The 16,634-nt window shown below is 36.4% G+C and overlaps 1 protein-coding gene across 1 annotated transcript in view; it reads left to right on the plus strand.

Moving 5' to 3' along the window:
• Positions 1-16,634, plus strand: part of BRWD3 (bromodomain and WD repeat domain containing 3) — a 235,604-nt gene that overhangs the window by 4,653 nt on the left and 214,317 nt on the right. The window contains exons 5-6 of the mRNA XM_056124125.1: positions 13,562-13,712; positions 15,736-15,834. Coding sequence (XP_055980100.1) covers positions 13,562-13,712; positions 15,736-15,834 — 250 coding nt within the window. The remainder of the gene's footprint in view (positions 1-13,561; positions 13,713-15,735; positions 15,835-16,634) is intronic.

Genomic DNA, 16,634 nt, shown 5'->3' on the forward strand with positions numbered 1-16,634 from the left:
CTGTTGGCTATTTTATTACTTTCCTTTAGTGACCTTATGAGTGCTGACAGGAATGAAGATGTGTATGTGCATGTATTTTAGTGAATAATTTTTGTTAATATACAATTTTCATATTGAAATAGTGTCTTGGAAACCTTTTTAAAGATATGTTTTACAATTTTTGAATTTTTTGTTTGTTTGTTTTGGGGCCACTCTTCATGATGCTCAGGAATTACTGTTGGCGGTGCTCAGGTGACCATATGGGCTGCCTGAGATCAAACTAGACTGGCCGCATGCAACGCAAATGCCCTACTCAATGTACTATCTCTCCAGTCCCTGATTTTTTTAATCACGTTAAGAGGAATCCTTTCATAAGATTGAACTAAGGGGCCAGAGAAATAGTAAAGCAGGTAAGGTACATGCTTTGTATGACCTGTTTTTGATACTTGGCACTGCATACTGTCTCCTGAGCACTGCCCAGGAGTGATTCCTGAATAGAGAGACAGCCAGGATTAGGCCCTGAGCATAACTGGTTATGGTCCAAAAGCTAAATCCAAAAACAAAAAACAATAGACTGAATCAAAGGCATTATGTTTTTTCTTGGTATACAATTTGATGTTTATTCATCATTTTTAACCATAAAATTGAAAACACCAATTAGTGCTTATATATATATATTTTTTTTCTTTTATGTTCAGGGGTTACTCCTGGCTCTGCACTCAGTAATTACTCCTGGCTGTGCTTGGAGGACCATATGGGATGCCGGGGATTGAACCTAGGTTGGCCATGTGCAAGGCAAACATGCCCTACCTGCTGTACTGTTCTGGCCCTAGTGCTTTTATTTTGAGTGACCTATATTGTATTACTTTCATTTTATATTCAAAAGCCTTGAAGCGGGGCTGGAGTGATAGCACAGTGGGTAGGGTGTTTGTCTTGCATGTGGCCAACCCGGCATTGATTCCCAGCATCCCATATGGTCACCCAGCACCACCAGGAGTAATGCCTGAGTGCAGAGCCAGGAGTAACCCCTGTGCATCGCTGGGTGTGATCCCAAAAGCAAAAACAAACAAACAAACAAACAAAAAGCCTTGAGGCAGGTTTATACTCTCATGATTAGGTACTATGATGATGTACGTTTTTAAGAGAATTTGCATCTGCATATAATACTGAATTTTAAAGGACCTCCAAACAATGTGCCAAACAAGGTATTGAATTTTGGGCCTTGTACGTGTAAGAGGTCACCTCTAACCCCTAAACTATTTCTCCTGCCTCTCATTTAATTTTTAAAGTATTTCCTCATAGAATTGTCTATTGGAACAGTATATAGAACAATCTTTGGGTGTTACAGGCATAGTTACTATATTTGTCATGTCACTCTGGAACCAGTTTAAATATGTACATTTTATTGACTACTTTGTGTATAGACAGCTATACGTAGAGCAGAATATATTAGGGAAGCCAAAAAACATGTGCTGCTCAACCCCAGTGTGGACATATTAACTATAGTATTGTGGAAGAGAAGTGTAAATGTCTACAAAGTAGTATTACTTAATACAGACTTGCTTGAGACTAAGTTACACTCTTTATTTATGTAATCTGCTTACTTTGCTTGTCTGGGTTGGTCCTTGGCTTTTATTTATTTTTGACATATATGTGCTAGGAACATAATTTCAGTGATTAAGTTTTCGGAGATTTATCATTACTGTTAGGAAAACTTGTTCTGGATACAAATGCGATATGATTAAGAAAGTTAAGAGAGCTGCTGTTAGAGATTCACAATTTGGATTGGGGGCTAGAAAAATAGCTTAATGAGTTGAGTGCATGCAATTTATATAGGCAGCCTGGGTTAAGTTCCTGGCACCACATTGGAAGCAACACCTGACCACAGCTGGGGCTCCTGAAGAATTTACCTCTCAAAGAATTTGGATAGGGTAAATATCCTTAGGAAATTTGAGTATTCTTATTCATTTACAAATTAATTATTTAGCTTGTGTTTTGTTTTACATTGCTGATATTTATTACTATTTGACAATAATTGACTAATGAACAAATATTTTTTTGGTAGACAGCAAAATAATGGTTTAAAGGCAAGGTAGTATTTGTATCATATGTTATAGTAGTCTGGATTCTAGTGTTTACTAATTGAGGACAAGTTTAAGTTCTAAGAGATCTTGTACTCTGATTTATAAAACAACAGTCTTTACTTTTACGGGGAGCTTGTATTGTAACCAAGTATGTTAAGTGTGAAAGAATGCAGTTTCTCATTTGAAAATGTACTAATGAATTGGTTACTACATTTTAAAAATAAGAAAAAGGAGTTAAATAGTTTGGAAATATGGATAACTGTGATTCCATGATTTATATTTAGCTAATTGTCACTTCCTAATTTTCTTAATATTTTTATGGCAAAGATACCATAAAAAATTTACACAGTGGGGTACTTAGAAAAAGGACTGTCACTGTCACTGTCACTGACCTCCTGTTGTTCATCGATTTGTTCGAGCAGGCCCAGTAACGTCTCCATTGTGACAATTGTTACTGTGTTTGCCATATCAAATATGTCACGCGTAGCTTGCCAGGCTTTGCTGTGCGGATAAGATATTCTCGGTAGCTTGCCAGGATCTCTGAGAGGGGTGGAGGAATCGAACCCGGGTCAGCCGTGTCGGCCGTGTGCAAGGCAAACACCCTACCTGCTGTGCTATCTTCAATAAATTTTAAAAATATTTTAAAAGATTCATTATTGAATCCAGGAAGAGTGATTTGGAGTGCAGTTGTATTCATACAAAAGAGAAAAGATAATTAGTGTTACATGTACTTTTGTTTTTTAATTATTGCAATATATATACATACATATATTTTTATTGAATCACTGTGAGAGACATTTACAAAGCTTTCATGATCAGTTTTCTGTTGTACAAAGTTCTGATTCTCATCCTTCCACCAGTGTACATTTCCCACCACTACTACCCCATTCCTCCTGCCACATCCCCCCAATCCTGCCTCTATGGAAGGCACTTTTCTACTTTGTCTCTCTTTCTCTCTACTTTTGGGCCTTATGGTTTTCAATACAGTTACTGAGAGGCCATCATGATGGTCCTTTATCAACTTTCAGCACATATCTCTCATCCAGAGCTATCCCTTCTAACCATCATTGTCATAATGGTCAATTCCCTATCCCAGCTTTGAGGTAGGCTTCCAAATGTGGCCAATTCTTCTGTCCCTCGTTTCTAATATCCTTGGGTATTAGTGTCATACTGTTTTTCTATATCCCACAAATGAGTGCAGTCATTCTATGTCTGTCCCCCTCTTTGACTTCCTTCACTCAGCATGATACTCCCCATGATCAACCATTTGTAAGTGAACTTCATGACTTCATTTTTTCTAACTGCTATACAATATTCCATTATGTAGATGTAGCATAGTTTCTTTAACTAGTTGTCTGTTCTTGGGCACTTGGGTTGTTTCTAGATTTTTGCTGTTGTGAACAGTACTGCAATGAACATACAGCAAATGTCATTTCTAGTTTGTGAGTTTTTTTTTTTTTTGCTTTTTGGGTCACACCTGGTAATGCACAGGGGCTACTCCTGGCTTATGCACTCAGAAATTACTTGTGGCGGTGCTCAGGGGACCATATAGGATGCTGGGAATCGAACCCGGGTCAGCGGCACGGAAGGCAAACACCCTACCCGCTGTACTATCACTCCAGCCCCTGGTTTGTGTTTTTGCACCCCAGGGGCATATTACCAGAAGTGGTATTGCTGGGTCAAATAGAAGAAAAATTTCTAGTTTTTTGAGGAATGCCCATATTTTTTCCCAAAAGGCTGGACCAATTGGCATTCCCACCAACAGTGAATGAGAGTCTCTGTCTTCCCACATCTGTGCCAGCACAGGTCTTTTTCTTTTTGCTGTGTGCCAGTCTCTGTGTAAGGTGATATCTTATTGTTGTTTTGATTTGTATCTCCCTGGTGATAAGCAATGCAGATATGTATTTTTCTGACATAAAATAATTCAATATTGTATAATATGTAGTATTCACTCTTTAAAAAAAACGAATTGGGAAGTAGGGGCTAGAGAGACATAAAGAACTAAGGTGCTGGCCTTGCATGTGGAGTTGGCCCCAGTTTGATTCCTGGCACTATATTGGTCCTGAACATTGCCAGGAGTTATTCCTGAGCACAGAGCCAAAAGTAAGACCTGATAACTTACTTTAACATATGGGCTAAAAACTCAAAAAATGGTGAGAACATTACTTTGAGTCTTTCTGATGTCTTATAGGTTCCTCTTCTCTTCTTCTTGCTCTTATCTTACATGGGCATATTTTCTATATGTTATTAATAATTAATTTCTTATATATTGAAGCACCTTGATTTTATTGCCCCCTGCACTTTATTAGCTACCATTATGTTTGGTAATTGGCTGACCCTCAATTATTATTTGTACTACTTTCTTTATTGAAGGAGTTTCTGATATATTTTTACTTTTTATCTTTGTTTATTTTGGTTTTTGGGCCAGAGACTGATGAGGCTCAGGGGTTGCTTCTAGCTCTGGAAGTTCTTTGGGGACCGTATGGGATGACAGGGATCGAACACGTGCAAGGCAAATGCCCTACCAACTGTACTGTTGCTTTGGCCTCTTTTTTCACTTATTTAATTTGCTAGTCACACTGTGTTCTTTTGTTATAACTTTCTTAAGTAATTTCTGGATGTTGGTGGGCCCTTTGTCTTTATCTTGATATACCCAGCCCTTAAGTTGAGCACTGTTTTTTTAAAAAGGCAGTTTAATAGTGTACTGAGCCTAGGTGGGTTGTTTTGGCTGTTACCTGAGCGAATCTTGAACCTAATTAAAAACTGCTATGAACAGTGATTAAAATTTTCAAAGGAAAGTGATGGAAAGCCTTAGTAATTTGTAACCACTCTGCTAATTAGTGCTATGATTACAAAATAAATAAAATTTTAAAAAGCTTACCGCCTTTTTTCCTGTTTCTGCCCATCTTCCACACATCCTCTCTCCCCTTAAATTCAGGAAGCATCAAACTCAGCATTTCTATTATAAAGTTTCTATTATAAAGTTTATTATCAAGAAGAAAATAAACTGTTAATAATATTTTGTTTTCTTCCAGTATTGATTTTATGTATATTTTTCACAATTAGTTGATACTCTGAATGGAGTATTTTGAGGGGGGGTGAGGTCAGGATCAGGACTTGGGCCGCACACAGCAGTACTCCTGGATTGATTTCTGACTCTACTCAGGAGTAGTGGTTCTTGGGGCTTATATGTGATGCTGGGAATTCAAGCCTGGGGCTGCTGCATGCAAGACAAATATGTTAACTCGTATATTGTCTCCCAGTGTAGCTAGAGCTCTTGATTGCTTTGTTTTTTAACATTGTGGAGGAACTTCATAAACATAGGGCAGATATTATGTGGTAGTTACTGCTCAGAGTGGGTTTCTTTCTTTTGCCTAGAATCCTTCCTTGTGTCCTTTTTGTGAACTGTTAGTTTTCAAGTGTGAAATTGGGCATGAATCCTCACCCCTAAGTCAAATTAGGTATTGTACTTCTTCCTTTACTCTTTGTTCTAACTTCTGGGCACTTGTAGCTTTTATTTGTTTCTAAAACTAGTTTGTCTCTCCCACTAAGACCATGGGTTTCCTCAGAGCATCAATTTAATCTTTTCTTTGTATTCCCTATTTTTTAAAAGTGTGAATACATGAGTGAATGATTTTGTTTTTGTTTGAAAGAAACAAAGAAAGTGGTTATCATTATATGCTGATTTACTGAGGAGAAGACCAAGTAAAATTGCCAGAAATCACATAACTGAAAATTGACAAATCTGGAAAACTTCAAGTCCTTTTTAATATATCATACTGCCAGAAAGAGTGTTAACTAGTAAATTCAAAGCCTAAGTATTCTAGGTTCTCACTGACCTCAGTGTACCATGTTTACTTATACTACACATATTGATCTATTTAAAGCCTTGCTGAGTTTTTCAAAATGTATTTTGTTTTCTGCTCCTAAATATTAAAAAATGTAACTTTTCATTTGTGTATATTCTACTCCCACTCCCCTCTACTAAATTAAAAAGCACAGACAAAATGTTGCCTTTTACTTTCAGCATCATGATCAGGATCACGATCATACTGTTGTTCGTTGATTGCCTCGAGCAGGCACCAGTAACGTCTCCTTCGTCCGAGCCCTGAGATTTTAAAAAGTGCCATATTCAAGGCTCTTTCAGGGTTAGGAGAATGAGACTCATCATTGTTACTGGTATTTGGCATATAGAGTATGCCACGGGGAGTTTTCCAGACTCTGCCGTGTGGGCAGGTTACATTCGGTAGCCTGCCAGGATGTCCAAAGCAAGAATAAGATAATATGATGTTGCGTGGCCGCAAATGTGGCCGCCCGCATATGGGACCTGGGTTTTATAGTCTCTGGGTCTTGGCCGTTGATGGGATTACCTGGCTCCGGGGGCAGTTGGTGGGTGTGACCCCTGCCTACTGGAAGATGGAGTATCTGGGTAAAGGATGCTCAGCACGATCCGAGCAGGCTTGAAGATCTCAGCCCCGGGACCTGCATGCCTGTGTTCCTCGGCCGGTTCCTTCATGCGTGTGGAGAGTGGTCTCAGCATGGTTGTGGCTGGTTCTGGAGGTCTTTGGCTGTCGGGACTCTGCTCGGGGCAGGGAGGGAAACTCAACCCACTCCCCTCCAAGGGGCCCTAGCGAGGACAGCCAGGCGCTGGGGCAGGAGACTCTGCGCTGTTCTCTTCTGGGAGCTGGGTTTAATAGTGTCTGGGTCTTGGCTGTTGATGGGATTACCTGGCACCTGGGGCAGTTGGTGGGTGTGACCCTTGCCTACTGGAAGATGGACGATCTGGGTGAAGGATGCTCAGCCCCTATCCGAGCAGGCTTGGGGATCTGAGCTCCAGGACTTTCAGCATATGGCTCCAGTTTGATTATTCATTTTATTGGTATAGTCATGGTCTTAGAAAATAAAACCTGTAAATGATTCTTTTAATATATGTATATTTAAATTACTTGCTTCATCATATTCTGGCTCTTCTCTTTTTTTTTTATCACCTGGCATATTAGGTCCTTTCCACCAGGTATCACAGATGATGGGACTATTCTGATATCCTCAGCACATCTAAACATGAGCTTAAATTCATGGACTTACATTTGTCAGGTCGTTTGCCTTAAACCATTGAGCCATCTTTGGGCCCCCCCCTGGTTTTGTGATCCTTTTATTTCTCAAAACCGAAGGAAAAATGATGTCATTGCCATTTGAAAATTAATACTTTAAATATAGCTCTTGGTGCTGTCCTGGCCCACTTTTTATATATTTTTTTATTCAGTGGCATGGATTGGGACTCACTGGTCAAGTGTGTGTCACACATGTTTGAGGTTCTAGATTCCATCTTGGTACTTAAAAAACCAAATGAGATGTCTACAGTTTATTTAATGACAAGCTGTATTTTTGTATGTTTGTCTGGGGGAACCTACTTGGACCTATTCTTTTTGTATGTTGTCTGGTGGACCTACTTGGCATTGCTTACGCCTCTGACTCTGTGCTTAGGGTTTAATGGTGGCCGTGCTCAGGGGACTGTATATGGTGCTGGGGTTGAACCTTGGTTGGACACATGCAAGGCCTTATACCCTGTACTAGCTTTCTGTTCCCTTTTAATTGAGCTATTTGGTGTTCTCAGTTGTCATATGGTATGAAATTGTATCATGATTAAATTTAATAATTTGATAATATACATGTAGTAGTTAAATTGAGTGTTTCTTAGATTTGTTCTCTACATTAGCCAATCTTCCTTTTGAGGCTTCTAGTGTGTGTTTGGGACCAGAAAGATAGTGCAGTGGGTAAGGCATGTGCCTTGCACTTAACCAAGCTCAATTCAGTTTCTCATACGATATGGTACCACAAGTACCATCAGGAGTAATCCCTGAGCACAGAGCCAAGAGTAAACCCCAAGCACAGCCAGGTGTGTCCCCCCAGACAAAAAAAGAGAGGTATAATACGTGTTTCATTTGATTTTTTTCTTCAATTTATTCAAGATTATAGTTTTAATTTTTTATGAGGGGAGTTTTTTTGGCTACATCTTGTGTTTAGGGCTTATTCATGGCTCTGTGCTAAGGGATCGCTTATGATGGTCCTTGGAGGACCATACTGTACTGCGGATTCAAACTAGGGTAGACTTTGTGCAAGTTAATCACCTTATTAACTCCTGTACTATCTCTCAGGCCCTATAATTTTGATTTTTTTCTAATTTTTAAATTCCCTCAACAGTATAGTAACAGAAAGAACAGTAGGCAGCCACTAGACAAATTCTTGTCCATTTATTGTGACAATCGAACTTCACATCTTTGGATCTATTTTTCCTTTTATAAATGAGCACTTAGATTAAGTATAAGAATCATGGCAATTCAGTGTTTCTGCAATTTAACTCATTGAAACTGTTTTATAGAATAAATAAGTTTATATACACTCTTATATAAACTTATTCTAAAAGCAGTTTCATTACATTACATACACTTAGATTCGTGGGCATATATACACTTATATAAACTTATTTATTCTATAAAATAGCTTATTTATTCTATAAAAGTTTCATTACATTGTATACACTTACATTAGTGGGCATATGTACACTCTTGGGCTGGAGCGATAGCACATCGGTAGGGCATTTGCCTTGCATGTGGCTGGCCTGGCCGAGCCGTGTTAGATTCTTCTGCCCCTCTTGGAGAGCCCGGCAAGGTACCGCGAGTATCTTGCCTGCACGGCAAAGCCTGGCAAGCTACCCGTGACGTATTCGATATGCCAAACACAGTAACAACAAGTCTCAAAATGGAGATGTTACTGGGCCCACTTGAGCAAATTGATGAACAACGGGAGGACGGTTTGACAGTTAGATATATATTCTTAAATTTTGTTTTCATTGAAGGCTTTTCTTCTGCCAATTTCAGAGTGTTTGTGTTCCAAAGAGAGAATTTTGGTTAAGTTATCAAAATTAGAATATTTGAATTTTAATTGTAAAGAATGACTTACATTAGTGGGCATAGAACATTTTATTTTATACTGCATTATATCCATATATGATTCTAATAAGGAATTTTTAAAAACTAAAAATGTGATTAAGGAGGAGAGATCATTGTTTTTATACCTAAACAGATTACCTTTTAGATGAAAAAAATGCTCTTTATCATTTATCATCAGGGAAATGCAAGTCAAAACATCAATAAGATAGCACCTCACTTTAGTGATATAGACACATATCGAAAAGAACCAAATTATCAGTACTGTTGTGGATGCGTGGGAGAAGGAAGCCTCATCCACTGTTGGTGGGAGTGTTCACTTGTCCAACATCTTTGAAAGTAATATGAATTCTTTTTTTTTTTTAAAAAAAACAAGCTTTCATTGACTCTAATTTTTTGGCATCTACCCCAAGGAGCCAAACACAGCTTCAAAAAGATATTTGCACTCCTATGTACAGTGCAGCACAAACAAAATCAGGAACTACCCAGTTTCTAATAAGGGGATAGAAAAACTGGTATGCATTCATAATGGAATACTACTCAGCTGTAAAATATAAAGTCATGCAATTTGCCACTGCACAGATAGAACTTGAAGGTATTTTGCTGAATGATGTTAGAGGAGAGGAAAAGATACAGAATGAAATCTCATATGTGAAACATAAAAAGAATATAAGAGATGAATAAGATTTAAGAATATAAAGGAATAACAATAGCCTAAGGCAACATCCTGAGAAGTGACTTAGAGAACTATCTAATTATAAAAATTCTATTTATGTCAAAGACAAGAAATTGAATCAAATACTAACTACCACTTATAAATCCTGATATGTGATATAGAAAAAATTATGATTGTAAGAACTGTGTCAATATAGTTTTTTGGATGCCTGTTAATGTTTGAAAGTAAAGTCATCATGTTCATAAAATCTAATATGTATTTTTATTACCATTTTGTTGATAGACTATGTTTCTCTGTACTAGTTGTAATAAGAATTATTAACTTTAGAGGAATGGAATGTTTGAATGGGACTGCTTAATGATTTAGATTTTTGTTTCGTTGTGTGGAAAATTTAAACTTGTGAACTTCACTTTCTAGTCCATACTATAAATTTCCACAAGAAAGAATTTGTGACTAAATGAGCCTTTTTTTATAGAAACTCAGTTGATGTTTTTGTGTTTTTAGTCATTACTGAATAACTGATAACATTTTCCCATACCAAACTGAAAATGAAACATTGTTTCAAATACAATTTAAAGGTATAATTATGGCAGATTATTAATAGGCTCATTCTAGAAATTGATATTAAGGAACTTCCATTTTCTAGATTGTATACTGCTAGATATATTGAATTTCTAAGCTAGGAAAATTAAAATTTCCATCAAATGAGTACTTGAGATGGTGTTATGATGAATGAAAGCTACTAAAAATCAAAATTCCACTAAAAACTACATTTCTATGAAAAACCTTCAGATTTTTCTAGCATTTACTTCATGGAAATTAATGGCTTACATCAAAAGTTCCTTTTACCAAAGAGAAAAGACGGGGAAAAGAGCTTAAACTTGAAGTTAGTGTGAAGTATTTTTAGGTTTCTTTTTTTGGGAGATTCATATTTTTGGATACTAACTAAATTTTTATTTTATGTAGAACATGTCCTAATGTAGAGGAAATAAATCATATTTATAAACAAGAATTTTAGGATATCAATATTTACTGATCACAAGAAATTTTTTTAGATTGATTATCAGTTGCTTTGATTTTAATGTTGCCATTATATTATACTGTAAGGTAGTTCTAGCTTTTCACATGGGAAACAAAATTAGAGATGAAGACATAATAAAATTTGTTTCTCCTTTTTCCCTAACCCAGAAGCTAAGCCTTGTATATACAATTATAATCATGTTAAGTTGCCATTCTTCATGAGTATTATGGTAGTTATTCCAGCCCAGGTTACTTTGGTAAATTAATTTTTTGTGAGAATTTACAAAAGGTGTGTACCAGAAAGTAATAAAATAACAGTAGAATACTATCTTCCCTGAATTCTGGGTTCATGCTAGATTGTAGTTCTGATACTTTGTTTTCTAAAAAACAAAAAAATAACCTGATATGAGGGTCCAAGACATTTTGAATTCATTTGGTATTGCTTTATGTATACTTTGGCTTTCATTCATTCATTCATTCATCAAACAGATGTTTATTGAGTACTACTTTATGCCAGGCACTGTTCTGGTTGCTAGGAATATAGCATTTGATAAAACATACACAATTCCTTCTCTCGTGGTGGTCATTATGGAAGGTTTACAAATTAATTTTGCATTTTATTTTTGATCTGTGCTGGAGCGATAGCACAGCGAGTAGGGCGTTTGCCTTGCACGCAGCCAAAATGGTCAACCTGAGTTCGATTCGTCCGCCCCTCTGGAGAGCCCAGCAAGCTACCGAGAGTATCTCGCTGGCAGGGCAAAGCCTGGCAAGCTCCCTATGGTGTATTTGATATGCCAAACACAGTAACAAGTCTCACAGTCTTACTGGGCCTGCTCGAGCAAATCTATGAACAACAGGAGGACAGTGACAGTGATTTTTTTTTTTTTTTGGCTGGAGCGATAGTACAACAGGTGGGGCGTCTGCCTTGCACGCAGCCAACATGGCCGACCCGAGTTTGATTCCTCCCTCCGCCCCTCTCGGAGAGCCCGGCAAGCTACTGAGAGTATCTCGCCCACACGGCAAAGCCTGGTAAGCTCCCCGTGCCGTACTCAATATGCCAAACACAGTAACAAGTCTCACGGTGGAGATGTTACTGGGCCTGCTCGAGAAAATCGATGAACAACGGGAGGACAGTGACAGTGACAGTGAAACACCATGAGGTACAGTTGTAGATTTACAAATTTTTGTGCTTGGGTTTTGATTATACAATGATCAAATACCCATCCCTTCACCAGTGTCCATTTTCCACCACCATGGATAATATCCCTCCCACCCCCATCCCCCCCATCCTCCCCATTCCACTCTGCCTCTGTGGCAGGGCATTCCCTTTTGTTCTCTCTCTCCATTTGGGTGTTGTGGTCTGCAAAAGAGGCATTGAGTGGCAAACATGTTCAGTCCATAGTCTACTTTCAACATTCATCTCCCCTCCTGGGAGGATCCTCCAAACACCCTTTATTTGGTGCTCCCTTCTCTATCTGAGCTGCCCTTTCCTCTAGAATGCCCGGCTTACCTCTAAGCTATAGAGTTATCCTCCTGGTGCTGATCTCAGCTATTCTTGGGTATTAATCTCATATTTTGTTACTTTATATCCCCAGATGAATGCAATCTTTCTATGTCTATCCCTCTCTTTCTGACTCATTTCGCTTAGCATGATACTTTCCATGTCGTACCACTTGTATGTAAATTTCATGACTTCATCTTTTCTAACAGCTACATAGTACCCCATTGTGTAGATGTACCAAAGTTTCTTTAACCAGACATCTGTTCTTAGGCACTGAGGTTTCTTCCAGTTTCTGGCTATTGTAAAGAGTGCTGCAATGAACAAACAAGTGCAGATGAGTGACAGTGATTTTTGATCTGGTTGTAATACATTGATTTGTGTCCTGTGTGATGGTATATATGTATTATATTATAAAGTATATACATATACAATTAAAAACAACTTTTAGTTGAATTGTTGCATCCCTATCTAGGTATGTTAGCCATCTTCAGAAAATCACTTGCGTTTTTAAAAATTGAAATGATGCTATAATGAAGTTTTTATTACTTACCTTAATTGTTTAGAGTATAATATTTATAAAATTATTAATCACTGATTTTTTTTTTTGGAAATCAGATACCTTTTTTTTTAAGGAAAAAGAATTGTTTCTTATATGTCAGCCTTGTAAATCCTAAAGGAATCTTGATGAAATTTTGGTGCAAGTTAATACCATTTGTTTTCATTATTAATTAGTGCTCAGTAGGAATAAATCTAGTTTAATAGTGTTTACTCATTTTTGTACTTTTATTTTAAGCATGATCAATCTTTTTGTTTTTCTAAAACTGTCACTGTCACTGTCCTCCCGTTGTTCATCGATTTGCTCGAGTGGGCCCAATAACGTCTCCATTAGAGACTTTGTTGTTACTGTGTTTGGCATATCGAATACGTCACGGATAGCTTGCCAAGCTCTGCTGTGCAGGCAAGATACTCTCGGTGGCTTGCCGGGCTCTCCGAGAGGGGTGGAGGAATCGAACTTGGGTCGGCCATATTGGCTGCGTGCAAGGCAAGCGCCCTACTGCTGTGCTATCGCTCCAGCCCTTTCTAAAACTAATTTAATAAATATTAACAGTTAAGTATGTGGTTTGATTAAAGGCATATAAAAGTGATATTATTTAAATGTTAACATGTAATTTAAATTTACATACTTTTTATAGTTGCTTCTTAAATTTGGTTGAAGGATTAAATATTTAAAATGTTATTTTCCTGATTCCATATATTAGAATCATAGTATGTTCCATGATGGAACAATTTGGTAATGGATTTGGAATAATGTTTTTAAAACATTTATTTTCCTGTTTCATTTTTATTTTTTTAGGTGGCAGCCAATGCACATATTCCTCCAGACTACCTCCTTAAAATTTGTGAGCGAATTGGTCCCTTACTAGATAAGGAGATACCTCAGAGTGTTCCTGGGGTGCAGACTTTATTAGGTGTTGGTCGGCAGTCTCTGTTACGGGATGCCAAAGGTAAGATTTTCATTCTCTTTTGAAGAAGGAGTGGAGAACATCATGTTTTTATGTTAAGTAAATATTCCCATACTTTTCTAACAATTTTCTTATAATTTTTATTTTGCTCAATATATTTTTAATTTTTAGTATAAAAATGAATTTTTAGGGACAGAAAAACTTTTCTGTTGAACAGTGAATACCATAAAATAAACAATATAAAACCTCTTTGTAATCTTGTGGGATATCTGAAGACCACTGCTATGATTTGTCCAGTATAAATGCTTAAAGTATATTTAATTATATTATAATGTTTTTAATCTTATGAGTCTTGATATCATCCTAATCACACTGTATATTTTATAATAGGTGAATGAGAATTCTGTGTAAAATATTTGAGGGAGAACTTCCATAAAAGGAGGTTCTCTGGGACTTCTGGCAATGCTTGCATAGTTCGGTGATATACCTGGTGACACAGTGCTATTTATTATCTTCAGGCCCACCATGGCTATACCCACAATGCTCACTGGGCAAGCAAAGTTAGGGATAGAACCTGGAATCTGGTGCACACAAGACTCTTTGAACTGTCTCATTTACTCTATGTAAAAGTTTTTGTAATTTAATATATTTAAATGAGAAAGCCTTACTGCTACCAGTAACTATTCAATAATAATTTCTCCACTTTCCTGTTTTTTAATCTTTTTGTAGATTTTTCTCAAATTCTTAATATTACAATTTGCATGTGTCCAAAATATAAAGTATTTTTAACATGAAATTGTGAATTTAGGTGTTAAGGATATTATCCTTGTAATGTAACAAATAAACTTCAGCTATTGCAACCACTATGTATTTCTGTTTTGTTTTATTAAAATAATGTTTTTAAAATCCTAATTTAAAAGGATACTTATGAATGATACCTGCTTTTAAATATCTCATTTTATAATTTAAGGAAATTCTTCAATTCAGTTATTTTGTAATCTTTTAAAAGTAGTAGAATATTTTTAGTTTCAGTGTTGAGCCTTTTGAAATATTTCACATTTACTTGAAATTTTTGACATGAGCATTAGACAGAAATCATGACTATTAATAAATCAATTAATTATTTCATATGTGGTATTGTTATCTTTTATGGCACATCTGGCAGGTACTCCATAACATAAGCATGCACCAAGTATAAATATGTCTGAATTTTACCTGGCATACTTGTGCTGTTGTCATTTCCTTGCTTATAGGGCTTCATATGAATAGATTTGCATAAGCAATCAAGAAGGACCAATGTAACTTAAAACCTTATTAATCCATGTCATCTTTACATGAGATTCAAATATATGCATAATAAAAGCTTCAGTTCTAGATCAGCACAGAAATAAAATATCTTGATGATATTAAGGTATTGGTGTTTATTAGTCATAATTTAGTTTATTGGCATGCTTTAAAAGATATATGCATGTTATGTCTTACTGTTTTTTAAGAATTTTATAGGGCATTATCTTTTTTTGTCTTTTAAATTTATTTTTATTGACTTATTTACATACTGAAAAATTTCAGGATATAGCATAAACACTTCTATATGTGTATACACCTCACTGCACTCACCACAAAGAAAAACCTGTTACCTATTCTCTCCACTCTCTTCCCCTTCTCTCTGATAATTAATTACTGTAATTCTCACCATGTCTAATAATTTTATTGTTTTGCCAGTTTGTTTGCTTTAGTTATTTATATTCTGCCAATGAGTGCATCCATCTGGTAATTGTCTTTGACTTCCTTCCTTTTTCACTTAACATAATCACCTTAGTTTCCATTCATTTTGTCCTAAAGGAACAATTTCACTCTTTTTAAATGATAGAGTAGTAATTAATTGTGTATAGTGGCACAGCTTTTTTGTCTAATTATGTTGATGGACACATGTTAATTCCATGTTTTGACTATTGTGACTATTATGTTAAATGTATTTTAACAAATTAACTTAAAAATAACTTTAAATAGAGATAGAGTTAAAAAATGTTCTGTTACTCAACTAACTATTGAATCTTTTGTATAGACTGTAAGAATACACTATGGAATGGGTCTGCTTTCGCAGCTCTCCATAGAGGCAGACCTCCAGAACTACCTGTAAATTATGTGAAACCTCCAAATGTGGGTGAGTAATATACATGTGGGTTATAAAACTATTGAGTTGTTCCTTTTTGAACTCAAAATAAAATTAGATCATTCACAACAAAATTTTTAGTCTAAAATGCTTACAGTTTTTTTTATGTAGGAGTACTGCTATTTATTTAGCCACTGATTAGCTGATTGAATTGGGCATGAACTCCACCTTACTTTTTTTTCATAATTTTATTTATGTATTTTTCTTCTTATTTATTGAATCACTGTGGGAAGAGTTACAAAGCTTTCAGGTTTAAGTCTCGGTCATACAATGATCAAATACCTTTTCCTTCACCAGTACTCATTTTTCACTACCAAGAACCTCAATATACCCCCCTCCCACCCCTCCCAATGCCTGTGAGGCAGATGATTTCCACTTAACTCTTCAATACATTGATTACATTCATTATTTTGACAAAAGATGCACCATTATTGTTTAGAATTTCCCCCAACAATCAGAATTGCTGAAAAGGCATTGTGAAATACTTTGTCTTCTATATAAAATGCTTACAGTTTTGAAGAGTCTTATGGTTGGTTCAGATATTTCTATTTTAAGTGTATTTTTGCTTTTTTGGACCACAACTGGCAGTACTCAGGGTTTACTCCTAGATTTGTACTCAAGAATCACTCCTGGCAGTTCAGAGAACCATATATAATATATAGGATTGAACTGGGGTTGGCTGTATGCAAGGCAAGCCACTGAACCATGTTTTTACTGTATCTCTAGTCTTAGGCACTTATTTCTTAATTGATATGTCTCTGAATTTTATTATGGTACCAGGAAATGAACTC

Source organism: Sorex fumeus, unplaced genomic scaffold (assembly GCF_029834395.1).
Source record: "Sorex fumeus unplaced genomic scaffold, SorFum_2.1 ptg000050l, whole genome shotgun sequence".
Taxonomy (NCBI): Eukaryota; Metazoa; Chordata; class Mammalia; order Eulipotyphla; family Soricidae; genus Sorex; species Sorex fumeus.